General features: G+C 41.4%; 2 protein-coding genes across 3 annotated transcripts; one reads left to right on the forward strand and one right to left on the reverse strand.

Moving 5' to 3' along the window:
- Nucleotides 1-2033: 2033 nt before the first annotated feature.
- adprm (ADP-ribose/CDP-alcohol diphosphatase, manganese-dependent) lies at nt 2034-4050 on the reverse strand. 2 transcript variants are annotated; one of them, XM_010891856.4, is made up of 3 exons: nt 3310-4049; nt 2582-2704; nt 2034-2437 (listed from the first exon to the last, which is right to left on the reverse strand). In XM_010891856.4, the coding sequence occupies exons 1-3, from the start codon at nt 3884-3886 to the stop codon at nt 2145-2147; spliced, it is 993 nt and encodes a 330-aa protein (XP_010890158.1). In that variant the 5' UTR covers nt 3887-4049; the 3' UTR covers nt 2034-2144. The 2 variants fall into 2 exon arrangements, with proteins under 2 accessions (XP_010890158.1, XP_012989219.1); XM_013133765.3 differs by having other exon boundaries at nt 2157-2437; nt 2565-2704; nt 3310-4050.
- An 11454-nt stretch (nt 4051-15504) lies between these two features.
- On the forward strand, nt 15505-27098 carry LOC105023009 (myosin heavy chain, fast skeletal muscle). Its single transcript, XM_029119963.2, has 39 exons — nt 15505-15708; nt 15969-16112; nt 16230-16386; nt 16500-16527; nt 16668-16759; nt 16807-16826; nt 16910-17002; nt 17095-17158; nt 17237-17335; nt 17439-17542; nt 17684-17822; nt 17928-18046; nt 18145-18294; nt 18393-18563; nt 18646-18952; nt 19051-19115; nt 19202-19289; nt 19370-19487; nt 19579-19702; nt 19806-19942; nt 20055-20310; nt 20565-20807; nt 20898-21074; nt 21163-21308; nt 21401-21491; nt 21588-21977; nt 22057-22302; nt 22377-22573; nt 22718-22901; nt 22989-23154; nt 23270-23394; nt 23543-23851; nt 24431-24634; nt 24982-25107; nt 25209-25379; nt 25877-25981; nt 26266-26361; nt 26649-26783; nt 26880-27098. The coding sequence occupies exons 1-39, from the start codon at nt 15505-15507 to the stop codon at nt 26892-26894; spliced, it is 5805 nt and encodes a 1934-aa protein (XP_028975796.2). The 3' UTR covers nt 26895-27098.
- Nucleotides 27099-27204: the final 106 nt, after the last annotated feature.

Below are 27204 nucleotides of genomic sequence, written 5' to 3' on the forward strand. Positions count from 1 at the left end.
CAATACTCGGCCCTCATTCAGGGTGGTTGCAGTTGGTGGGTGTCCCTTTGGTTGATGCCTGGCAATGTGGGTGGATTGATTTCCTGCCTGTTGGGCCCTGTCCGGGGCCTCTCCCGGGTAGGGCCACAGTGTCGCCGGACCCCCCGTCTCAGTCCCAAGATCTTACGCTGCTATATTTTTGTGCTGGGGGAGTAGGGCCAGTTCTCCTTCTCCACTATAAATCGTAGTTGATATGAGGAATGCATTTTCTGAATTTTCCCAGTCTCCTCCCGTTTTAAACTTTAGGAGGACATGAGGTCCTGGTCCACACCTGCGGAGTACCTGGTTTGGTGGGCCTGTTGCTGTCCCTGTCCAAAATCCTCCTGGTTGTGTTGCAGATCAAGACGATACCTGACGATTTCAGCTGCCACTATGCTGACACCTCCCCCCTCCCCCGTGTTGTCCCTGTCCTTGTCGATCTGGTCATGCTTCTGACCTGGTCTAAATTTAAATCGACTCTGGATTTAGCCCACATGCATTTATTAATTATTACAATTGGACTCTTAATATTTCACCCGGCACAGCCAGAAGAGGACTGGTCACCCCCCTGAGCTTGGGTCCTTTTGGCCTTCTTAGGGAGTTTTACGTAGCCACTGAAAATCAACACTACTGTTGTTTGCTCCTTGGGGTTTAAGGCCGGGTGTTTTTGTAAATGCACTTTGTGACAACTGCTATTGTAAAAAGGGCTTTATAAATAAATGTGATTGATTGCTGCCGGAAGAACGGTAATGAAGCCTTGAATGTACATCACGACCGACCCGTGTCTGACATTCTGAATCATCCAATTTAGTGCTTAGCATTCCACACGGTGTCAGGGACCCCCCCCCCCCCCCCCTCTGTGGTTAGCCCAAGTGGATGTGATACCCCCAGCCTCATGACTTGAAAGGCTGAGGTCCTGGATTCGGTCCCCATTATGTTGCAGTTCAGGAGGAAGTGGTACCACCACATACTTGCAGAGTAGCCTATTTTTCTAGACCACAGGTGTCAAACTGGTTTGAAGGAGGGCCAAGTGTCTACAGGTTTTTGCTCTTACCGTGCTTGATTTATTAGGTCAGTAATTAGTTAGGATCTCCCCTCCCCTGGTTGTATACAGTAGTTCACAGTTGGGCAAAAATTTAAAGGAAAAAAGCAAGCTGGATATCCAGCAAAAGGTGGCGCAATTTGGCTTAGCGCTGCCCAGGAGTGGATGAGAATCAGAAAGGACTGTCTTGTCATATTGTGCTCTAGCCACTCATTGTGTTAGGTTGGGTGCCTGTGAGCTCAATTGTGGTAGTAGGCTGGAGAATGTGTTGGTTGGTTGAGGAAGCACTGTGATATGAACCAAAACAGCTGAGAAAGATGCACTTGTTTTCAAGATATACCTATCAAGTATTTGTCACTACAATCGAGTGCAATACAACAGGTGAAAAAAAAAACATTTAAAAAATGAAAACACACAACTCAATACAATACAGCTCAAGATGGTTTGGGTACTCAAAAGATGACCAGTCATTAGTTTTGTAAACACATGAATAAACCAAAATACAATAGCCTGGTAAGCCCATATTCTATCAGTTTGGTTCATGTTTCCATAATGACAATATGTTTCTCTGAGTTGAGCATTAGCAACAAAAAAAGGACCCAGCGTATTTATTCAGCTGTAAATGTTGCTGCGGTGTTGAACATTTCACGCAGTATTGTATTATCATCACCCTTACCCCTGTGACAGTGTTGCTTTGGAAATTGCATCACATGGCATAGGCAGTATGTAGTAACCACAAACGTCCCCTACAATGTCATTACTGTCAGTAATTACTATAAATACAAGTACATGTCATTTAGTTTAAATATACCTAAATCGGTCCTTGGGATTTTCCGTCCACTGAAATGTATGCCTGATTTATATTCTCTTGTACGTATATTTATCAACAAACATTGAGGTAATATTGAGAGAAACAGTGTGTTCATGTGCTAATGTGATTTGTGTCTTTATGAAGAAATATTTTGGCACTTGGATAATATGTTAAGGGGTATTCCCAGTATTGTCTTCCTTCTAAATCGAATATCTGTAAGTATTAAAGTGGTACACGGTTGTATTGTAATCACTGGCCTATATCGCCTTGGCATTAACATGGATACATTAGTAATCTATCAAATGTTCTTCCATAACCCTTTAGAACCATCCTGTCCTCATACACAGAGACTGTACCAAAGGCGTCACTGTCCGGGGGGGTCTCTATAACCCCCTCCAATGTGAGGTGGTGCACTCCAGAGTGATCAATGTGAAACCCTCCATCGTGGTCATGTCCTGCCATGAAACAGACCACACTCTTATGGCCCTGGATAATGGTGAGCAGCTCATCGTAGTTCCAAGCAAGGCAGATAGGATCTGTAGAGCTGGGGTGGATAGGGAGATGGCCTGTAGATTGAACAATCACAATTATTTTGTCAGTTAGTCCACTGACTCACATAAGTGATTTAATAGTGATCAGTCACTTTGGGGATTTTACAAAACTGCTGGATGTTGTTGTGACGCTCTTGTAGACCTCATAACTTGACTCACTGACGATAGTGACTCGTTCCAGTTTGTGATCCGCTGATGACAGAACTCCTTCCAACCAGTCAAGCTGATCTTGACTGAATCCTCCATTGAACTTCACAAACCTTTTCTCCAGCCCTGTAAGTGCTAAAGTATCAGGGAGAAAGACCTTTAACATTTAGTTCCTACTTTATAGGCTGTAGGTGTAGTGCTTGGGGGAACAGTGAATGTTGCGTGAAGAAGCGTAAAACTGTATTGCAGTTGTGCATGTAGAGATAAACAATTTCCCGATCTCCTTTTATTTAGATCTGTGTTCTCAACATATGTCAATAGTTTGCAAATAGTCACTAAATGTGTCTACACTGTGTGCTCGTTATTTTATTATGGAATAAACCTATACTTGCCATTTAGGTGCTAATGCCTACCTTCCATTGTCCTCGGCTCACAGAACAGCAGGCTTCTAAAATATTTTCTGGTCAGACCACGTGCTGAAAGGTCAGCCGTGGACAGATATCGTAATTCAGGAGAATTTTCAACAAAACTGTCCTCGATTCAGATCTAATTAACTTGTCCTAAGCAGGTATAAACATTTACAAAGATAGAAAATCTATGGGTTCTTGCGCATGCGTAGACATTTGTTTGGGTTATGCAATACTAGATGCAGCCAACATGGTACGATATAAAACATGGATGTACTATCTTTCAGATGTTTCATTTTTAGACCAACTTGCAAAGTATCACGAAAAACATACCTGGGGGATGGTTCAGATCTTCATTTTTGTTGTGCGCCTTTAAAAGAGTAATGGCCTGGTGGTATTGCACACTGGACTCCTCTCTACCAAGTAAGCTCACATCATACGCATCCAAAAGAATAAATCGGTACCCGGGGGCTGGACTAAAATGATACGCATAGATATCACCCGTGCTGGGAAGGCCACCTCCCGAATCAAAGTCGACACTGCTGTTGAGAACTGATCTCAGTAGGGTGTCTCTGCTAAAGTTATAAAACTCATGGTTGCCCCAAACGTGGTGAACTTCAGCAGGCGAAGAATCAAACTCTTTCATCACCGTGTTCAGGGACTGATCGGACATGTTATACCTCTTGTTAAAGCCATCGATAATGTCCCCGAGTTGAAGGATGAAGAGGGGCTTTACATTTTCTGTATTCCACCTCTCCAGTGCATTGCGCAATAGGCGAATACTGTTCCTGTAGTATCGTTTCCTTGTGTGTTTGAAATTAAAGCCATCGTCGATGTCTGCGTATTGAATGTCAGCGATTATTCCAAACGTAAACAGTGGCTGCGTGCTATCCTTCATTTCTGTTGTCATGATTTCATTTATCAAACTTCTACTTTTAGTCCACTTGAGAATGCCAGCCAACCTAACACCTTGGACCACAGCCAGAACGCTTGCTTATTCGTATAGTATGGAGTGAAGGTTGCCAGGATGTTCTGTGGTAGTTGTACTCGTTTGGCTGTTGTCAGCATAGATAATAGAACACTAAACAGGCTTGTGTCATCGATTCCCTATGTATCAGAATCGAGAAATTTGGCAGCCATCTTACCTAAGGCCTGTTCTAAACCAGCTACAATAGAAACCCTTGGTAGAAGTGGCATTTTAGTGGCAAGTTATATTTCCTTAATATTATATAAATAACCACTGTCATGCATAGTATAATTCATACAATAACTGTAATTTTCAGAATATAGAGTAATTTATTAATCTAAGAGTACAAAATGGCAATGGTATCTATTGTATGAAGGTATAGAATAGTACTTTAAATACAGTGAACATTTGTATTTATTTCCTATGATAGGTTAACTGTGATTTTACTTTTATAATGTATGTATGTATTGTATAGTAATACAAATATTATCATTTCATTATACAAATTACTATTTTAGTTACGGAGCTAGCTAGCCAACTGAATTTTGTAAATTAACTGTAGCATATTAATTGGAGGGCAGAAATAGGAGTACCTATAGGCTTCTTGTGAACAAAAGCTACTCAACTTTGCAGTCTACTGTTATTGCTCATGCGGTCTGCAACATTGATTCATAATTTACTGTAGCAAATATAGCTGAGACAATTAATACAAATAAAAAAACAGACATTAAGCATGTCATTATGTGGCTTTTCTACAATATAACGTATGCATAAAAAGCTATTCAAATCTGCTGCTGCACAAAGCACCACCATGACTACTGTTAAGTTGCTTGACTATCCTGAACTTGTCCCAGGTAATATGGCGGTTCTATTGGGACGTCAGATCGCATCAGAAAGAAGTAGCAGACCCATCTATGCTTTACATCTATTGCTGTGGTAAGGCAGTGGTTGACGAACATCCTATTTGCGCTGCGACTGCGCACCAGGGCTAGCAACTTGTATCAGCCTACAGTGAACCTCAAACTAGCAACCGCAAATACATTAGAGAAAGGGATAGAAATGAATCAATGTGACTGGTCAGAGAATGAAGGGAAACATACCCGCCCAGCATACCGTCGACGGTTCAGGTTGTCATGCAGGTTGCTAAGGTAATCGTCACGAAATCCGAAATCCGTGGAACTATAAATGTTAGTACGCAATGTCACCAAAAACAATTACAGGAATATACGGTAACCAATAAAATCTGTAAAAACGATTCCCATTTAACCCGAAGTAACTCTGAAGTAGCTCCTTGGCTTTACCAGATCTATTGTAGAATGGAGATAGTTAAGAATCTCCATGGTCAGTGATGAAGTAAATAATCAAATTATTTACATTTCACTCTCGTAACCATTAGTGTCATAAGGCAGAACACAAAAGGGAACAAAATAGTCATAACCCCCTGTGTTTCTACAGCATTGACACTAGAGGGTAGTACTTACTCATTACACAATAAATGTCTGAGTCAAGAAGCATTTCAAGTAGCTCAAACAGAACATATCTCAAACAGAACATATCTCAAACAGACAATACAGTATGATGTCATACCCAAGAGGAAGATAAAATGGCCAATCAGGGGTCTAGAGAAGGACGAGCTGGACAATAAACTGTCTACATATTCTCATCTTGTTTCTTCTGATAATCTGTAGCATTATGATGAATGTGCCATCATGATCATGCAATGCCATTGAGGCAATTCCATGTTTAGGTAAGGCCGTACAAATGTAGTTAGCTGTATAACAGAAAAATGAGGTAAGAGATGGAAATTATAATTCTTTTCCATTGAGGAAGCAGAGGATGAGGGCTCAGAGGTGGACTCGTCCATCACCCGGGCTGAAGTCACTGAGGTGGTCAAGAAACTCCTCGGTGGCAAGGCACCGGGGGTGGATGAGATCCGCCCTGAGTACCTCAAGTCTCTGGATGTTGTGGGGCTGTCTTGGTTGACACGCCTGTGCAACATCGCGTGGAGGTCGGGGACAGTGCCTTTGGGATGGCAGACCGGGGTGGTGGTGCCTCTTTTTAAGAAGGGGGACCGGAGGGTGTGTTCCAACTATAGGGGGATCACACTTCTCAGCCTCCCCGGGAAAGTCTATGCCAGGGTTCTGGAGAGGAGAATACGGCCGATAGTAGAACCTCGGATTCAGGAGGAACAGTGTGGTTTTCGTCCGGGCCGTGGAACACTGGACCAGCTCTATACCCTCTACGGGGTGTTGGAGGGTTCATGGGAGTTTGCCCAACCAATCCACATGTGTTTTGTGGATTTGGAGAAGGCATTCGACTGTGTCCCTCGCGGCATCCTGTGGAGAGTGCTTCGGGAATATGGGGTCCTGGGTCCTTTGCTAAGGGCTGTCAGGTCCTTGTACGACTGAAGCAGGAGCTTGGTCCACATTGCCGGCAGTAAGTCAGACTTGTTCCCAGTGCATGTTGGACTCCGGCAGGGCTGCCCTTTGTCGCCGGTTCTGTTCATCATTTTTATGGACAGAATTTCTAGGCGCAGCCAGGGGTCGGAGGGTGTCAGGTTTGGGGACCACACGATTTCGTCTTTGCTCTTTGCGGATGATGTTGTCGTGTTGGCCCCTTCAAACCAGGACCTTCAGCAGGTGCTGGGACGGTTTGCAGCCGAGTGTGAAGCGGTGGGGATGAGAATCAGTACCTCCAAATCCGAGGCCATGGTCCTCAGTTGGAAAAGGGTGGCTTGCCCACTTCAGGTTGGTGGAGAGTGCCTGCCTCAAGTGGAGGAGTTTAAGTATCTAGGGGTCTTGTTCACGAGTGAGGGAAGGATGGAACGGGAGATTGACAGACGGATCGGTGCAGCTTCTGCAGTAATGCAGTCGATGTATCGGTCTGTCGTGGTGAAGAAAGAGCTGAGCCGCAAGGCGAAGCTCTCGATTTACCAGTCAATCTACGTTCCTACTCTCACCTATGGTCATGAGCTTTGGGTCATGACCGAAAGGACAAGATCCCGGATACAGGCGGCCGAAATGAGCTTTCTCCGCAGGGTGGCTGGGCGATCCCTTAGAGATAGGGTGAGAAGCTCGGTCACCCGGGAGGATCTCAGAGTAGAGCCGCTGCTCCTCTACATCGAGAGGGGTCAGCTGAGGTGGCTTGGGCATCTGTTTCGGATGCCTCCAGAACGCCTTCCTGGCTGGCCTATGTCTCCCGGCTGGACTGGGAATGCCTCGGTGTACCCCCGGAAGAGCTGAAGGAAGTGTCTGGGGAGAGGGAAGTCTGGGCATCTCTGCTTAGACTGCTGCCCCCGCGACCCGGCCCCGGATGAAGCGGAAGAAGATGAATGAATGAATGGATAAAAAGTGGAACCCCCGTCTTATAATATTGAACAGCTGTTTTATCTGGACATATTCACCAAGGCATTTTTTGCATTTTATTATTGTAATGAACAGTAGTGGCAAGGATGCAAAACCTGGTCTCTAACCTTTTAAATTGCTATATTAAAGGCTATTATCTTCCAGGGGTTTTCACTCTCACTGTAATTCCCATGATTCCAAACACCTTAACTGAGTCCTAACCTCCCTAACCCTAAACCACCAACTAATGAATTTGCAAACTAAATAATTTCCCCAAATGTCCAAAGAACATGACTTTTTACACTATTTCCAATAATATTAAGTGGTGTATCCATGGTAAAATAAATTAACTGTTAATGGCCATAAACAAAAATTCAGCGGTTGCACTTTCATACCATTGGCAGTTTATTGATGAACATCAGATAATATTGGTCGTTTGAGAGGATCAAAACCTCAATGTATCATGAGAAATTGTGACTGACTAATCTACAAAAATTATTTTTGATGAAAGTGGTTTGTTGTTTAGTCAGTTGGCACTCAGCATTCATTTTGATCCTCTTGAACTGCCCTACTTAGTAGTGCTTTGTTTAGACCACATTAACTTGACATTTATTCATAAGCCTATAGAGACTTTAACACCTGTTGCATAAATAACTTGCAAACAAGCATAAAATAAGGTCACACCATTGCAATCAATAAGTCTCTTTTATCAGGCCTTCTGAATAGCCATGATTACTTGATTTAGTCTGGCCTATTTAAGTGTATTAATTACATGCTTGAAGACCTATCAGAAACAATGACTCTCAGAGGGAGTGTTTCTGAAATTGCTCTCACTGACCCGGCCACTGGCAAAGGAAACAGTGGCAGAAGAAGAGGGATTGACCTACTGCAGTGACGTGCATCCCCAATCCGTACTCTTACCTTTACTGCCTGCCTTCCAGTAATGTCTTCCAAGATGCTCAGTTCATCACATTACTACCCTGATTTAAGTAAGTAATGCCAAAATAACATTGTCAGGATATGTGGCAATGTTAGCTCTTGGGTTCATAGCATGCTGGTTTTTAATTCTGCTCATCTGATCAGTATCATCTCTCTCAACCTAATCTGACTGCTGTTTGGTCTTTAGTTCATTGCTTGTTGGCTGTCTAACAATATAGAAATTCTTAGGTACTTAGGTCTGATAAAGAGAAACATGAGCTCTGCTTTGTACTTGTAGGCTACATTGTGTCCCGTGAAGCTCAGTTAGAATATGGCACTTATAATGCCAGAGTTGGGTGGGTTTGATTTTTGTATTAGGCCAGCACAAAGAAGTATTAAAATGTATGAACTCATCACTTGTAAGTTTCTCTGGATAGGAGCCTCTGCTAAGTTATTTACTGTATTTACTGTAATTGTACATATTATTCTCTGGTTTGCTATAATCAAAAATGCGTAAATGTTTCACTAACTAATGTCACTAAGTACATTTCAGTTTCAAAACTTAAATAAACACTTGTAATGAATTATTTCATGTTCTGCTAACATTCTTGGTTTTACATGCAATGCGGACTTGCATACTGTTAAGTACAGCACAGCAAAATACAGCAGACATCTGGGACATTGTCCTTTTGTCCTCAAAGCTGATTCATGGTGAGATAACAGTCCTGGGGAAGCACATTTTAGCTACACCCCATCCACTAATCTTTGAGGCTTCTGTGAAGAGCCTAAAGGAATGTCTGCTGTGGCAGTGTCTACTAATGGAATAACCAGCTACGCTTTTATTTATAAGGCCAATCGCATCAATCATAAGACACAGATGGATCTGAGTTGTCAGCCTTTTGGAGCCCTCATTGATACCATTGATGAATCATCTATGTGATTCTTAGGAAAGTATTGTATTCTGTTTCTCTGCATACAGCCAGTTAACAACCAGGCAACGATAATACTTTGTAGGGCCTAATGTCAAAGGCTTCTGGCCAAGGATATATCCAGGCATGGGTCACTCTGAGTCTGTCCTAAAATCATCCCTGAGGTGCTGCAGCTTCCTGCACATTTATGCCAAATGTTCAGTGATTTAAAATGTCCTTTATTTCACGTACTAATCTCAATCTCCTTTAAACCGCACATTCTTGAAGGGATTTGATACAGGTGTTTGTTCTGTCTACACTTCAAACAAAATGTGGCTTATAAATGGAGGAGGGGAATAGATATCTACATTTTCAAATGGAGCTTCTATTGGTAAGTTCCTCTGTTTCTGAAGTTGGTGTAATAGATGCTTTTTCTAATGTAAATTGTATTTCAATTAAAATAAGTTATTATGATCTGACTTTTGTTTTACACAGGTTAATTATTCATTCATTCTATCATGACATGGAGTTACATCCCTAATATACATTGTAATTCTTCTGTTCAATTGACAAACACCTGGTATGTGTTTTTCAACTTCCATACCTGTCTCCTGGCTCCCCTCTAGGGTGCATTGTAAAAATGAGCTCAGATACTGAGATGGCTGTGTTCAGATCAAAAGATCAACATACCTCTGCAAGTCTGACAGGGAGAGGATAGCAGCCCCGAACAGACTATTATGCGAAGACAGCTGTTTATATGTCCTCAGCTTAAAGAGCTGCGCATCATAGGCACTCTCCAAAACAAAGCCAAGCAAACCTTAAGGCTGATGCAGGATCAGTGAGTTACTTGTGATCGACAGTACCAAATACTATATTAACAGTTGAGATATGATACAGTATTTACAGATGTGTTTTCTTTTATGGGGATTGTAACAGTAAAGCATGATGAAATGTTCCCAATTGTTAGATCCCATTTTGAACTTCTCAAGATAGGAAGTTTCTATGACATCACCCATGAATGGACTGTACACATGAAATGTAAATGCTAATGTATAATTAGAGGAGAACCATAGACATGTATACATTGATAATGATCAGCTGGACTGTGAAGTTGATATAGTGTAGTATATATGACCGATCTTCAGTGAAATGGGCAGATGACAGTCTACTGGCCTCAGGGTTGTTTGAGAAAATAAAAGTTCCGGATAAGAGACAATATCACCTTGTAACAGTTCTTATTTTAGGTCACAAGTGATCACCTGACCCTCTCTGTGTACTGATTCAGGAAATTAATTGGCGTGTGTAGAATGATTAAACATAGTTTATATACTCGGCTGTGTCATGTGTTTCTTGTCTGTATTTGTGTATGCTTGATGTTACAGATCCGTTGTGCTCTTTCCTAATAAACTATGTGCTTTGACTTTCAGCTCAGGGTTGTGTGTTCTTACGTGCAACTAAACACCTTGTGTTTGATAATGTGCAATTTAACAACTCCTAAGTCTCATAAGACACTTGGCCATGATGACCCACCTCAATGAATCCTCTGTGCTGTATAACCTCAGAGAGAGGTAAACATTATGGATGATCAATGTGAGTCTCATTGCATTGCAAGTAATTTGTTCTCTGAGATTTTGATCCTTGTTTCCAAAGCTCACCCTTTACTCTGCTTCCCCTGATATTACAGTCACCCAGTGTTCCAGACTTCCTGGCTGTTCTGTGTCACTGTGAACCCTTATACGTTACCACTGAAATCTACAACCAGGAGGAGGTTGTGGCATTTAGAGGGAAGAAACGCATGGAAGCTCAAAGCCCACATCTTCTCTCCACAACACGAATCAGTTCATGCTTACCAGTATTATCACTTCAGTGTATTTTAGTTCATTATTTATTTCTATACAGCATGCTCTCATGATTATTTCTACAAATGTAGATACACTACTGTTCAAAAGTTTGGGGTCACTCGGAAATATCCTTGTTTTCAAAAGAAAAGCAATTGTTCTTGTCCATTAAAATAACATCAAATTGAACAGAAATAGAGTGTAGACATTGTTAATGTTGTGAATGACTACTGTAGCTGGAAATGGCAGATTTATAATGGAATATCTACATAGTCGTTCAAGGCCCATTATCAACAACCATCAGTCCTGTGTTCCATTGACACATTGTGTTTGCTAATCCAAGTTTATAATTCTAAAAGGCTAGTTGATCATTAGAAAACCCTTTTGCAATTATATTAGCACTGCTGAAAACTGAGTAACAGTTGAGTAACAGTTGAGTAACAGGAGCATCAGCAATTTTGGATTCGATTACCGACTCAAAATGGTCAGAAACAAATAACTTTCTTTTGAAAGTCGCCTGTCTATTGTTTTTCTGAGAAAGGCTATTCCATGCGAGAATTTGCCAAGAAACTGAAGATCTTGTACAATGCTGTATAGTACAGCGCAAACTGGCTCTACCTATAATAGAAAGTGGAGTGGAAGAACAAATACATTGGAATATCTAGTTTTAGAAACAGATACCTCACAGGTCCTCAACTGGCAGCTTCATCAAATAGTACCTACGAAACACCAGTCTCAACATCAACAGTGAAGAGGCGACTCTAGGATGTTGGTTTTCTAGCCAGAGTTGTCATGAAAAAGCAAAAAAAATGAAAAGATTAAGATGGGCAAAAGAACACAGACACTAGAAAGAGGAAGATTGGGAAAAAGTGTTTGTGGTGTTCAGACCACAAAGAAGAACATTTGTGAGACACAAATGAAAAGATGCTGGAGGAGAGCTTGGCACCATCTGTCAAGCATGATGGAGGCAATATGAGTGTCTGTGGGTGATTTGGTGATTATGAAGTGGGAGATTTGTACAGGGTAAAAGGGTTAGGGTTAGGATTAGGGTTAGGGTTAGGGTTGAAGAAGGAAGGCTATCATTCCATTTTGCAACACCATGCCATACCCTATGGACGGCGCTTTTTTGGAGCCAGTTTCCTCCTACAACAGGACAATGACCCAAAGCACAACTCCAAACTATGCACAAACAATTTAGAAAAGAAGCAGTCAGCTGGTATTCTGTCTATAATGGAGTGACCAGCACAGTCACCAGATCTCAACCCTATTGAGCTGTTGTGGGAGCAGCTTGAACGTATGGTACGTAAGAAGTGCCCATCAAGCCAATCCAACCTGTTGGTGTTGCTTCAAGAAGCATATGGTGAAATATCTTCGGATTACCTCAATAAACGGACAACTAGAATGCCAAACATCTGTAATTGCTGAAAACGGAGGATTCTTTGACGAAAGCAAAGTTTAAAGGACACAATTATTAGTTCAATTAAAAATCATTATTTCTAACCATGTCAATGACTTTATTTCCTATTATTTCTGCTATATTTCCTATTCAAACTAATTTAATGTATGCCTTCCTGGAAAACAAGGACATTTCTAAGTGACAACAAACTTTTTAACGGTTGTGCAGATTATCGGCCCATCTTAATCAAGTAACAGAACATAAATCATCAGAAAGGTTTGTATTTTAGCAAGATGTTTTTTATTTTATTTGTGCTTAGTGTTTCCCTCAGTGGATAAAACAGAAAGGCCATATACACCATGCCAGTCTTTTAGAGCTTTGCGACAATGTCCAGAAGTGGGGATAAGAAATTAGAGGGTCCAGGCAAAATCCATGTGAGTAGAACTCTAATTCTTCTCTCAACACAATGACAAGGCCAACTTTAATGTCTTCAGCATGTTAACAGACAGATCACTTTCTGAAGCCAAGTAAAACAATTGAATAAAGTACATTCAATGTCCTAAAGGAGTTTGCCCAACATCTCCAGGATGCTGAGGAGGCCATTAAAACCCCCAGTGTGCCACCCTGGAGAAGACCAAGGCACAATCAATCAAAATTAATTAATTCAGTAACAAGGTTCAGAAAGTGATCTGTCTGTTAACATGCTGAAGACATTAAAGTTGGCCTTGTCATTGTGTTGAGAGAAGAATTAGAGTTCTACTCACATGGATTTTGCCTGGACCCTCTAATTTCTTATCCCCACTTCTGGACATTGTCGCAAAGCTCTAAAAGACTGGCATGGTGTATATGGCCTTTCTGTTTTATCCACTGAGGGAAACACTAAGCACAAATAAAATAAAAAACATCTTGCTAAAATACAAACCTTTCTGATGATTTATGTTCTGTTACTTGATTAAGATGGGCCGATAATCTGCACAACCGTTAAAAAGTTTGTGGTCACTTAGAAATGTCCTTGTTTTCCAGGAAGGCATACATTAAATTAGTTTGAATAGGAAATATAGCAGAAATAATAGGAAATAAAGTCATTGACATGGTTAGAAATAATGATTTTTAATTGAACTAATAATTGTGTCCTTTAAACTTTGCTTTCGTCAAAGAATCCTCAGTCTTCAGCAATTACAGATGTTTGGCATTCTAGTTGTCCGTTTAATGAGGTAATCTGAAGATATTTCACCATATGCTTCTTGAAGCAACACCAACAGGTTGGATTGGCTTGATGGGCTTGATGGGCACTTCTTACGTACCATACAGACAGACAAAAAGGCAGACAGACAGACAAATGAGTTGAAACAAAGGATGTCTGTCTGCATGCCTGCCTGTCTGCCTTTTTGTCTGTCTGTCTGCATGCCTGCCTGTCTGCCTTTTTGTCTGTCTGTCTGTATGCCTGCCTGTCTGCCTTTTTGTCTGTCTGTCTGCATGCCTGCCTGTCTGCCTTTTTGTCTGTCTGTCTGTATGCCTGCCTGTCTGCCTTTTTATCTGTCTGTCTGTATGCCTGCCTGTCTGCCTTTTTGTCTGTCTGTCTGCATGCCTGCCTGTCTGCCTTTTTGTCTGTCTGTCTGTATGCCTGCCTGTCTGCCTTTTTGTCTGTCTGTCTGCATGCCTGTCAGTCTGGGTATCTGGGTTTGTGTATGTCGCACAACCTTGGACCTTCAGTACAATACAATACATTAAGCTAATGCGTAACTGATTCTGGGCTGTTCTTTGAATAATATGGTGCATATTTCCATTCACTCTTTTTTTGACTTAACATGTACATTCGCACTGCATAGACACTTCACAGTTCTACTGAGGCCTCCTTTTCACTGTATTATTTCTATGTAATTTTATTTGTTGAAATGATCTTGCCAAACAAGGCAATGATATAACAGGTGTAACGCCATCTTCCTAAAGATTCCCATAGCCAATTATTGTGTGTTTTAATGGCTTGACCTAGACCTGGCGGGGGTTGCCGTGTGCGTGTAGATTTAGTTTAAGTTGAGAGACTGGTATTTTCAGAGATCAGACGAGAGCCTCCGGAGAATGTATGGCAACATTTCCAAAATGGGCTACCCCAAGAAAGCCAAAATAGTCCTCCGCTCCAATGTCACCGTCCCTCACTGAACACGCACTCACACACATGCCGTCAGGCCTAAAGCCGGCTAGCTATCTCAGGATTACCCGTGATTAGGCTCCGTAATAGAAAGTCATTCCATCGTGTTCAGAAAGGCATGGATACGTTTCCTATAACTGCTCTAAATCGTTATCTGTGTGGGTCCTTTAGAACTACACTATCTGTTTAGGCCACTGTGATTGACATTTGGGGGGGGGGGGGGGGGGGTGCCCACCCCACCTCTGTTTTTTGTCTTGTTTTCCTATGGTCCAGTTATAAAGGCAATCAGTGTTTCAAAAGTCACCATCATAACTTTGGAATTTCAATTGTCTTAAAAAAACAGATTGGGGCTTAAGCCTGACATATAAGTCATAAGCCTGAGAGTATACTAGTCAACCCTCCCTGCATGTCTTACATACTGCGCGATTACACCAGAGCTTTAATTAGATCTCCAAAAAGGACCTTGGCTCTTTCAGCCCAAATGCAAACTGACTGGTTAATGACATAAACAGACTCTGCCTCTGAAAACCATTGTCTGGCCACCATGACACTCAGACCAAGAATACTTTAAGCCCCATGAGGGGGGGGGGTGTCGTCCCGCTGTTGCGGGATTTAAGGGCCGGACCAAATCAACTGAATAAAAGTCGCTCCAGGGAGTTCTTGCAGTAACGGAGGGATATGGCTGAGTGAAGACACTGTTGAGTAATATTAGGGACTCTGCTACATAGGTTTGTGTGTTAGGGTCTGGTTCGATTTTTTTGTAAAAACATAAAAAACTAATTCAACAGTTTTTTTTTTAACCATTTTTATTCTCAGTTCAGAAAAACAAAACAGCTAACTTTTTTTCTGTTTCAACGTGTATTTGGGTAAGGTTAGAGAAACATAATCTTAAAGTCCTTTCTCATTTTTTGTTATGAGATTCCTTGAACTGGATCTCTCCATCATAGAAAGTTACTTTTCTGTACCCATTCTGACACCCTGCTTTCTCTTGCCAGTAAAAGCCAAGCCATGAGTACAGATGCAGAGATGGCCATTTTCGGGGAGGCGGCCACATACCTCCGGAAACCGGAGAGAGAAAGGATTGCCGCTCAGAACAGTCATTTTGATTCTAAGACAGCATGTTATTTGACCGACAGCAAACAGATGTACCTCAAAGGCAACATCCTGAAGAGAGATGGTACCAAAATCACCGTGAAGATGACTGGAGGACAAGTATGTGTCTGACTACACAACAGACTGTATTGCTAAATTATTCAAATAATAATGAACATACAGCTCCGGAAAAAAGGAAGAGACCCCTGCACCTTTTTCTTTCCTTTCCAAAAAAGTTGAAAAGGAAAGTTTTGAGTGAGGAACAGAAGCTTTCAATTTGCATAGGTCTCTAAATTTTAACCCTGTATACTATGAGCTGTATACTATGAATTACCTGTGGTGCTACATATTGGTCTAACTTTCCTAACCAACTTTCTAAGGTTGTAACAGTGACAGAAGATGACGTGTATCCAATGAATCCTCCAAAATTTGATAAGATTGAAGACATGGCCATGATGACTCATCTGAATGAAGCCACTGTGCTGTATAACCTCAAAGAACGTTACGCAGCATGGATGATCTACGTGAGTGCAGACTTCTCATACTGTATACAATTAAGAATACATTCACTTCAGTACAACATCAATGAGATAAGCCAAAGGTCACAGGTTACATAAGAGGCACATCATACTGTGTTCCAGACCTACTCTGGGTTGTTCTGTGTCACTGTGAACCCCTATAAGAAGTTACCAGTCTACAACCAGGAGGTGGTAGTGGCCTATAGAGGAAAGAAACGCATGGAAGCTCCGCCTCACATCTTCTCTGTCTCTGACAACGCCTATCAGTTCATGCTCACAGGTAAGGTTGATATTTGGTTGTAATTGAAACCTCTTTTTTTTCATGTTATTTCAACGTATTAATTTATTCTTTGCAATGATTAAACTAGATTTTTTCCCCCTCCATATTCACAGACAGAGAGAACCAGTCTGTCCTCATCACGTAAGAAGCATTCAACACGATTAAACTGTTTTATAACAGACTAAGCCTGACTCTTTACCAAAAAGGAACTCTTTACTGTAATCATCTGTACTGAAGTCATCTTGCTCTTTTCCCAATCTGACATATTTATCTGAAATCAGCGGAGAATCTGGTGCAGGAAAGACTGTGAACACTAAACGTGTCATCCAGTACTTTGCAACAATTGCAGTGTCTGGGAAGAAAGAATCTACTAGTGTCAAAATGCATGTGAGTGGCACTATGATACCTGGCTGCTACTAGCCAACAACAACCATAACCATGTATAATACCCATCTGATGCAAGAAAATGCCAAAATAGTAGTCATTGGCAAAATATTGACTGATCACTATATATATAATATAGGGTTCCCTGGAGGATCAAATCATTGCAGCCAACCCCCTGTTAGAAGCATATGGTAATGCCAAAACCGTAAGGAATGACAACTCCTCTCGATTTGTAAGTTAAGCATCTTACAGTTATATTTAAAATAATGATGATGATGTGTTATAGTTCAAACCAGCAATCATCAAGTGTTCTTTCTCAAACAGGGTAAATTCATCAGGATTCATTTTGGAACCACTGGAAAGCTTGCCTCAGCTGATATTGAGACCTGTGAGTCTATGTTGTTTCCTGTGTATGATCTAGACTAGAGGTAATGTATGTCCTTGACAGTCTTCACTCTTCCCCCAGACCTGCTGGAAAAGTCTAGAGTGACATTCCAGCTTGCTGATGAGAGAAGTTATCACATCTTCTATCAAATCATGACTAATCACAAGCCAGAGCTGATTGGTAACGATCAGATGAATAATGATACCATCAGTGATCCACTGATTACATTGAAGCTGAGTGTAGAGATGACATTCTTCACAAACTATCCTTCTACTATCCACAGAGATGCTGCTCATCACAACCAACCCATATGATTTCCCTATGATCAGTCAGGGGCAGATCACTGTGACCAGCATCATCGACAAAGATGAATTGGTCGCTACCGATGTAGGCATTTTTGATTTGGTCAATAACCTAACAAAATCTTTTTGCACACTCACCACAATGCAGTGGTGGAATGGTGCTTATAACTTTTGATTAATGCTGTTTTAATATTGCGTCTATTAACTTTATTTATTTGGTCATTAGACTGCTATTGACATCCTGGGCTTCACGCTGGATGAGAAGATGGGCATCTTCAAGCTGACCGGTGCTGTGATGCATCATGGAAACATGAAGTTCAAGCAGAAGCAGAGAGAAGAGCAAGCAGAGCCAGATGGCACAGAGGGTAAAAATGGCTTCATTTCAAATAAAAATAACAGCCTCCATGTCATAGATTTTACCTTGGGACAGAGTTGTTGAAATTCTTTATCTGATGCCATTATTGTTTTAGTGGCTGACAAAGTTGCTTACCTCCTGGGCTTGAACTCTGCCGACCTGATAAAAGCTATCTGCTACCCGAGAGTTAAGGTCGGAAATGAGTATGTAACCAAGGGGCAGACAGTCCAACAGGTGAAACACAAAATTTATATTTACAATTTTAAATAAATACATATCAATAAGTCTGCGGTGATCATTACAATTAAGTTGCATTGTTGTCCTACTGTTAGGTCCATAACTCAGTTATGGCCTTGGCAAAATCCATCTATGAGAAGATGTTCTTGTGGATGGTTATCCGAATCAACCAGATGTTGGACACCAAGCAGCCAAGACAGTTCTTTATTGGTGTCCTGGACATTGCTGGGTTTGAGATATTTGATGTAAGTATTGAATGTCCTCTGTGCTGAACTTAATTTGATGATACAGTTACTGAAATAACAATGTCTTCAATGTGAAATACGTCAAATACTTTCTACAGTACAACAGCCTGGAGCAGCTGTGTATCAACTTCACCAATGAGAAACTGCAACAGTTTTTCAACCACCACATGTTTGTGTTGGAACAAGAAGAGTACAAGAAAGAAGGAATTGAATGGGAGTTCATAGACTTTGGAATGGACTTGGCTGCCTGCATTGAGCTCATTGAGAAGGTAAGTTGAGGCAACCTCTATTGGAAAAATACAAACAAATGTTTACTCTAATCAACCTTTTAATAACATCTCTCCTCAAAAGCCAATGGGCATCTTCTCCATCCTCGAAGAGGAATGCATGTTCCCCAAGGCTTCAGACACCACCTTCAAGAGCAAGTTGTATGACCAGCATCTGGGAAAGACAGTCTGCTTTCAGAAACCCAAACCTGCCAAAGGCAAGGCTGATGCTCACTTCTCTCTGGTGCACTATGCTGGAACTGTGGACTACAACATCTGTGGCTGGCTGGACAAGAATAAGGACCCTCTGAATGAATCTGTGGTACAGCTATATCAGAAGTCAGCAGTTAAACTGCTGGCTCTCCTGTATGCAAGCTTTACACAAGCCGATGGTATGGGATCTATGCACGATATAATTCTTCTAAGTATAACATATTCAGTGTTGCAGACATCACACATCCTATCCAACCTATGCTTGTTTCTTTGACAGATCTTAGCAAAAAAGGGGCAAAGAAGAAAGGTGGATCCTTTCAAACCGTGTCTGCCCTTTTTAGGGTAGGGGATTCATCAATCACTAATCAATACTATTAAGATGTTGAGACTCAAACGTTTTGCTGAAACATATTACTTTCATCCCAAAGGAGAACTTGGGCAAGCTGATGACAAACCTCAGATGCACTCATCCTCACTTTGTGCGCTGCTTAATTCCCAACGAGACCAAGACTCCAGGTAATACAAAATATGTACGGAATACTAGTTAACACTCTTTCTCTTCAGATAAAATGCATCTAACAATTCGTACATCTTAGGTTTCATGGAGAATTCTCTGGTGATCCACCAGTTGAGGTGTAATGGTGTGTTAGAAGGTATCAGAATCTGCAGAAAAGGTTTTCCAAGCAGAATACTTTATGGGGATTTCAAGCAACGGTATGCAGTCATTTACGCCAGTTTGCCAAAATGCTAATTGAATCCTAGCAAATAACATAGCTAATGTATGTATCAATAATTATTTAAACAGATACAAAGTATTGAATGCCAGCATTATCCCAGATGGCCAGTTCATTGACAACAAGAAAGCTTCAGAAAGACTCTTGGGGTCAATTGATGTGGACCGCACTCAGTACAAATTTGGGCACACCAAGGTAGGAGGAGCCTTACTATGTTCACAATTACAAACCACAATGTTAACCTTAGAATTTCTTTAAAATCACTTTCTCTGGCACAACCATGTCCTCCTTCTCTCAGGTGTTTTTCAAGGCTGGGCTGCTAGGAACCCTGGAGGAGATGAGAGATGAAAAGCTGGCAGCATTGGTTACAATGACTCAAGCTGTCTGCAGAGGCTTTGTAATGAGGAAGGAATTCAAAAAGATGATGGAAAGAAGGTAGGACTGTTCAATTGACAAATTGGCTTTGAAGCATTAATTATGTCACAGTATTGCCTTTCTGTCACCAAGGTCATTAATAAACATACGTTATAATGAACTCCTCATGCAGAGAATCTATCTTCATCGTCCAGTACAACATCCGCTCCTTCATGAACGTGAAACACTGGCCATGGATGAAGCTTTACTTCAAGATCAAACCCCTTCTAAAGAGTGCTGAGACAGAGAAGGAGATGGCAACCATGAAGGAAGAGTTTGCCAAGTGTAAGGAGACCCTGGCCAAGGCCGAAGCCAAAAAGAAGGAACTGGAGGAGAAAATGGTGTCTCTTCTGCAGGAGAAAAACGATCTTCAGCTGCAAGTAGCTTCTGTATGTAATTTAAATATTATTTAATATAGTCTGGAATCCAAGTAACTGTTTGATTTTGATTAGGGTCGTAGAGTTTCACAAATGTTGGTAATTCATGCAATCTATAGTAATTCTTGTAATTTATACTAGAAACTACTCTGAAATTCTTTCTACTAAATACTTTTATTTCAAAACTGCAACCAGTTAGTTGCAACCCAAATTTTCATGAACTACAAAATATTTGGTCTAAACATGTTTTGCAAATGTTTCTCTAGGAAAGTGAAAACCTTTCAGATGCAGAAGAAAGATGTGAAAGTCTTGTCAGGAGCAAGATCCAGCTTGAGGCCAAAGCTAAAGAGCTGAGTGAGAGGCTAGAGGATGAGGAGGAGATCAATGCTGAGCTAACCGCCAAGAAAAGGAAACTGGACGATGAGTGCTCTGAGCTGAAGAAGGACATTGATGATCTAGAGCTCACCCTGGCTAAAGTTGAGAAAGAGAAACATGCCACTGAAAACAAGGTTAAAGCGACTACCCCAACATCAATTCTACAGTAAGGATACTTTATCAGTATAACATTATTATCTTCTTCTCTGTGTTTGTCTGAATAGGTGAAAAACTTGACTGAAGAGATGTCAACACTAGATGAAACCATAGTTAAAGTATCCAAGGAGAAAAAAGCCCTCCAAGAGGCCCATCAGCAAGTCTTGGATGAGCTCCAGGCAGAGGAAGACAAAGTCAACACTCTGACCAAAGCTAAGGCTAAGCTGGAACAGCAAGTAGATGATGTGAGTTTAAAGTCCAGTGCAAAATGAGCCTTCCTGTGTGTCATGATGTACAAACCATGGTGTAGTCTTAAATCTTGTCATGTTACAGTTAGAGGGCTCCCTTGAACATGAGAAGAAACATTCCATGGACCTTGAGAGATCCAGGAAGAAGTTTGAGGGAGATTTAAAACTTGCCCAAGAATCCATAATGGATCTAGAGAATGAAAAACAGCAATCTGATGAAAAGTTGAAGAAGTAAGAGGAATTAAACTGAAATACTATGCTGCATGCTTTCTATCAAGTTGTATCTAGATTTTAACAACTTTCAATTAATGTTAAACTTCTAGGAAAGACTTTGAAATTTGTCATCTTGTTGGGAAAATTGAAGAGGAGCACTCCCTTTATGCCCAGTGTCAGAAGAAACTGAAGGAACATCAGGTATAAAAAATAAACATGTTTAAGCCATTATGTTGATATGTTTTGAAACTCCTGACAAACATACAATGTATTTGATGTATGTTCTGTTTCTTTCAGGCCCGTATTGAAGAGCTGGAAGAGGAGATTGAGGCAGAACGTGCTGCCAGAGCTAAGGTGGAGAAGCAGAGATCAAATATCTCCAGAGAACTTGAGGAGATCAGTGAAAGGCTTGAAGAAGCTGGTGGAGCCACCACTGCTCAGATTGAGATGAACAAGAAGCGTGAGTCAGAGTTTCAGAAACTGAGACGAGACCTGGAGGAGTCAACTCTGCACTACGAAGCTACTTCTAATGCACTGCGTAAGAAACATGCAGATTCTGTGGCAGAGCTAGGAGAGCACATCGACAACCTGCAGCGCATCAAGCAGAAGCTAGAGAAGGAGAAGGGAGAATATAAAATGGAGATTGATGACCTTGTTAGCAACATGGAGTCACTGTCCAAATCAAAGGTAAGTTGACAAGTTGACAAGATATTTTGAAAATGTTTAAGGACTTTTGGGGTTATAAAGAAAGGTATTGTTCTGGCAGTGTAACATGGAAAAAATGTGCCGAAGCCTCGAAGACCAACTCAGTGAGCTAAAAGCCAAAAATGATGAAAATCAGCGGCAAGTCACTGACTTCACTGTGCAAATAGCAAGATTCCAAACAGAAAATAGTGAGCTTTCTCGTCAGCTTGAGGAAAGAGAATCTTTGGTATCCCAGCTGACCAAAAACAAACAGGCTTTGACTTTACAAGCCGAAGAACTGAAGAGGCTGGCTGAGGAGGAGGTTAAGGTACAGTAATACAACTGATTCAACAGTTCTCATCAAGTCAAACAAATGTTAAATACTGGATGTGTTTGGTACAGGCCAAGAATGCCTTAGCCCACACCCTCCAATCTGCCCGCCATGACTGTGACCTTCTGAGAGAGCAGTTTGAGGAGGAGCAGGAGGCCAAGGCAGAGCTGCAGCGCAGCATGTCTAAGGCCAATGGAGAGGTGGCTCAGTGGAGAACTAAATACGAGACGGACGCCATCCAAAGAACAGAAGAGCTGGAGGAGTCCAAGTATTAATGATCTCTGATGCCAAAGACATTTAAATTTGCATATAGTGGTATAAAAAGTAGTATCGGAACCAGTCAATGTCCTAATATCTAATAGAGTTGGCTGAATCTTCCATATCTATTACTCTCTATTCCCTTGTCTAATAGGAAGAAGCTCGCCCAGCGTCTTCAGGATGCTGAAGAGACCATTGAGGCTGTGAATGCAAAATGTTCCTCTCTGGAGAAGATTAAGCAGAGGTTGCAGGGAGAGGTGGAGGACCTCATAATGGAACAGGAGAAAAATAATGCCTGGGCCACTAACATGGACAAGAGGCAACGGAACTTTGATAAGGTCTTTATTAACTTGGAGAGAACTCAAATAATTTTTATGTAAACCCAATAATTTGAGAAGATCTTGAGAAATCCTTTCTCACTTCAGATTTTGACTGAATGGAAGCACAAGTATGAGGAGAGCCAGGCTGAGCTGGAGGGTTCACAGAAAGAATTTCGTTCCATGAGCACTGAACTCTTCAAAATGAAGAATTCTTATGAGGAGTGCCTGGACCAGCTAGACACCACGAAGAAAGAGAATAAGATCCTGCAACGTATGGCTGAGCATTGGCACTTTGAGATTCTTTAGATTTAAAAAGGACTAACATGCAAATGGAACTTTGACATACCGTATGTGGACCAAATTTCTGTTTTCTATGTGGTCACCAGAGGAACTCACAGACCTGAGTGACAGACTTGGTGAAACTGGGAAGATCATCCATGAAGTGGAGAAGGCCAAGAAGATTATAGAGACTGAGAAAGCAGAGATCCAGACATCTCTTGAGGAAGCAGAGGTAATGTTTTAGCAATAGTGTAGATGAAAAGATACAGTACTTTATTCAGTGCTTTAATAGGAAACCTTAAAATTGCTCTCTTTATGCAGTCAATTACATGTACACTTTAAAGTCAGTATTCTTCAGTCATCATTCTTGTATCTCTCAGGCCTCTTTGGAGCACGAGGAGTCCAAAATCCTACATGTGCATCTAGAGCTGGCCCAGGTGAAAGGGGAAGTGGACAGGAAGCTTGCAGAAAAGGATGAAGAAATGGAGCAGCTGAAACGCAGCAGCCAGCGGTTGATCGAGTCACTGCAGAACAGCCTTGACTCTGAGGTCAGGAGCCGAAACGATGCTCTCAGGTTTAAACGCAAGATGGAGACAGACCTTAATGAGATGGAGGTTCAGCTGAGCCACGCTAACCGGCAGTCTGCTGAGGCCCAGAAACAGCTTAGAAATGTCCAGGGACAACTTAAGGTGAGGGTTGCTTTCTCTTTTATTAAGATCCATTTTAACAAAAAGTGGAAGATTGTTTTCCAAGACGGTGTACTGGTAAAATATTCAATTCACCCCGTCATATATTGAACACAAGATCCAATTGAAATCTGGCTTCTGCTCTTAACTCAACCCCTCCAAGGCTTCCACATTATGCAACTGGGAAAAGTATAATGACCATCAGTGATGCAAAGGGACAAAAAAACTGATAGTTTGACCTTGGCGACTCTTGGATTCCATGTAGCATCATTGCACTTCCATTTTTCAAATGTTTGAGTAAGTTTATGCTCAGTCATTATGCGCACACAAAGTGCTAAGTGGTGGAATTAAGGAACTGCTGGTCAAACATAGGGTAGTTAATGGGGAATATTTATTTTGATGAATACATTTATAATAAATTATTTACAAAACAGTACAGAAAGTTGTTTTTTTCTGTGTGTGTGTGTTTTTTATGTTTCTTGCAATAATTAAACGAGACATTGGTCCCAACGTGACTGTAAATATGGTTAACATATTTAATACATTTAATACATTTAGACATGGTTGTCCCTGGTTTTTCAGGATGCTCAGATGCACCTGGATGAGGCTCTGCATAGCCAAGAGGAATTAAGGGAACAGGCTGCCTTGGTAGAGCGCAGGAACACCCTGATGCAGGCCGAGGTGGAAGAGCTGAGGGCGGTCCTGGAGCAGGCAGAGAGGAGTCGCAAGATGGCAGAGCAGGAGCTGGCAGACACCTGTGAGAGAGTTGGGCTGCTGCACTCCCAGGTTAGTGTTTCTTGACCCTGTATACTTAATAAGCTGCAAGTAAATCATATACTGTGTTTACAGTGTTATGTTATTGTTAGTTTAATATTTTTTGCAAACCAATGCTCATCTTCCATGGCAACCTTTCTAAAGTCATGCAATTGCAGAGGACAGGGCAACACAAAGAACCACAAAGAATTATAAATAATAAACACAAATAAATGAATAAATAAATAAATACAATACACAAGAGAAATAGACAAATATCAAACAGCACAACATACAACAAAATATTTAAAATGAAAGATTACATTATTATAGCTAAGCCTAATCGATAATGTTCTTAAGCTGAAGAACTTGCCTTACAGAATATAAATTTGATGAGCACCAAGAAGAAACTGGATGCTGACCTCACCCAACTCCAGGCTGAGATGGAAGATGCTGTCCAGGAGGCCAGGAATGCAGAGGAGAAAGCCAAAAAGGCCATCACAGATGTGAGTAACTTCCAGAGGATTTACCAAGTATACTTTGAACCACTGTTATACTCATCCCTCTTTGAATACTGTATGTCGTGATCTTCTGTCTGAAAATGCAGGCAGCCATGATGGCCGAGGAGTTGAAGAAGGAGCAGGACACCAGCTCTCACCTGGAGAGGATGAAGAAGAACCTGGAGGTGACAGTTAAGGGCCTGCAGGTCCGTCTAGATGAATCTGAGAACCTGGCCATGAAGGGAGGCAAGAAACAGCTCCAGAAACTGGAGTCCAGGGTGAGCTCTTATTAACATTTAAAGTCTTTTGATATGCAAAAACAGAGCTCTCACATTGATAATATCCAGAGGAGGTGCCGACTATTATGATTAGGCTCTAAAAACTCAGAGTAATAAACAAAATATTAAATAACACCACATACAGCAAAAAACATGACTATAGACCAGTACCAGTCAAAGGTTTGGACACACTTACCCATTCATGTGAATGGTGTATGTATCGTCACATCACTTTTTACTGGTCTAATTGCATTGGTAACCAATTCATGATAGCAATAAGGCATCTCATTACCAATAAACCACGGCTAAGAGCTATGTCCAGGCACTCCGGCATGCATGGTGCCTATGAACAGCTCCTAGCCGTGGTATACTGGCCATATGCTACAGCCCCTCGTGCCTTATTGCTATATGGTGTCATGTTGTTTTGAGAAGTGCATATTAATTAAACTGTCTTAGAATTAGTTCAGTTGCAAATGTTTAGACCCCCTGGGTTGCAGATCCGAGAGTTGGAAGGAGAACTGGAGGCTGAACAAAAGAGAGGAGCTGAAGCCATTAAAGGAGTCAGGAAATATGAGCGAAGAGTCAAGGAGCTCACCTACCAGGTAGCTGATTTTAATGGGCTTGTCTTTCATTTCAACTGGCAAGCAAGTGCAGGAAGGGCGAAAAGGATCGCTACGGTGGCCAAGTGGTGGACAAGGGGGGAGAAGCGGCAAGAGCAAAATAAAGGCAATACCAGATTGTGTGAAATGGGTGGTCAAGGCACAAGGCCCCAGGAGGCACAGTCAGTACTTGAGGATGAAGCACGATGCAGGGGCAACATGGGTAAAAAATTAAGACAAGGGCAAAAAAAAGATAAACATAAAACTGTAATATTCATATTTTCCAGGCAGAGGAGGACAGGAAGAATGTCCTTAGGCTGCAGGACCTGGTGGACAAGCTGCAGCTCAAAGTAAAGGCCTACAAACGGCATGCTGAGGAAGCTGTGAGTAAATGTTTCATCTTGCATAAACCGCAAAGACCTACACCCAATGCACTTGTGGAGATCTGAGAGGATTTGACAGGTGTAAACAATCTGGTGATAGCTTCACTATGCCCTCAGACGGGCAAGTTGTAAGATTCACCAAATCACCTAAACAAATGCCATTTCCATAAGTGGGTGTAGAGTTTGAGGACAATTTCACGGTGGGCCAATGTCCACACTAACCCAGCTCAGAACTGCTGCTTGTCATATGAACATGATGTGAACCATGTTGATGTTGAATCCCTTAGGAAGAGCAGGCTAACATGAACCTGGCTAGGTGCAGAAAGGTGCAGCATGACCTGGAGGAGGCAGAAGAGAGGGCTGACAGCGCTGAGTCCCAGATCAACAAGATGAAAGCCAAGAGCAGGGATATGAGTTCAAAAGTATATATTGGAAATTATATCCCAACTGGAACAATTTTCTCTAGTGCCATAGCATTCATAAGTAAAGAAATTATATCAAAACCTTTCTCTCAACAGAGCAAAGAACCATGAAGACGAGGAAAATTACTGTATGACTCAGAAGACTCAACAAAAGACGGGAATGAGTTATATAATACCTTGCATGCTTGTCTTGGCCGCTGTGTAACCTGTTTTATTAGACTAATTTAATGGCTTTATGTTTGGGCCAATTATATAATACCCTTTGGAAAAATAGGACATTTGTGTTAATGTGTATTATTCAAATGAAGTATTTTGTCGCCACCTTGTGTTCTTTTCTCGAATCTGGACTGAATAAACATTTAATTTCCAGAATGTGTTTATCATTATTTTCGATTCATTGCATACATTGAATTTGTACTTC

Source organism: Esox lucius, chromosome 5 (assembly GCF_011004845.1).
Source record: "Esox lucius isolate fEsoLuc1 chromosome 5, fEsoLuc1.pri, whole genome shotgun sequence".
Taxonomy (NCBI): domain Eukaryota; kingdom Metazoa; phylum Chordata; class Actinopteri; order Esociformes; family Esocidae; genus Esox; species Esox lucius.

Excerpts from the sequence above, each read along its gene's own strand:
- adprm (XM_010891856.4), bottom strand. The coding sequence starts at position 3,886 with ATGACAACAGAAATGAAGGATAGCACGCAGCCACTGTTTACGTTTGGA. Across the intron at positions 2,705-3,309 it reads AGATCTGAACCATCCCCCAG|CACTTACAGGGCTGGAGAAA; the intron begins GTATGTTTTTCG and ends CTGATACTTTAG. Across the intron at positions 2,438-2,581 it reads GGAACGAGTCACTATCGTCA|GCCATCTCCCTATCCACCCC; the intron begins GTGAGTCAAGTT and ends TTCAATCTACAG.
- LOC105023009 (XM_029119963.2), top strand. The coding sequence starts at position 15,505 with ATGAGTACAGATGCAGAGATGGCCATTTTCGGGGAGGCGGCCACATAC. Across the intron at positions 16,113-16,229 it reads ACGCAGCATGGATGATCTAC|ACCTACTCTGGGTTGTTCTG; the intron begins GTGAGTGCAGAC and ends ACTGTGTTCCAG. Across the intron at positions 16,528-16,667 it reads AACCAGTCTGTCCTCATCAC|CGGAGAATCTGGTGCAGGAA; the intron begins GTAAGAAGCATT and ends ATCTGAAATCAG.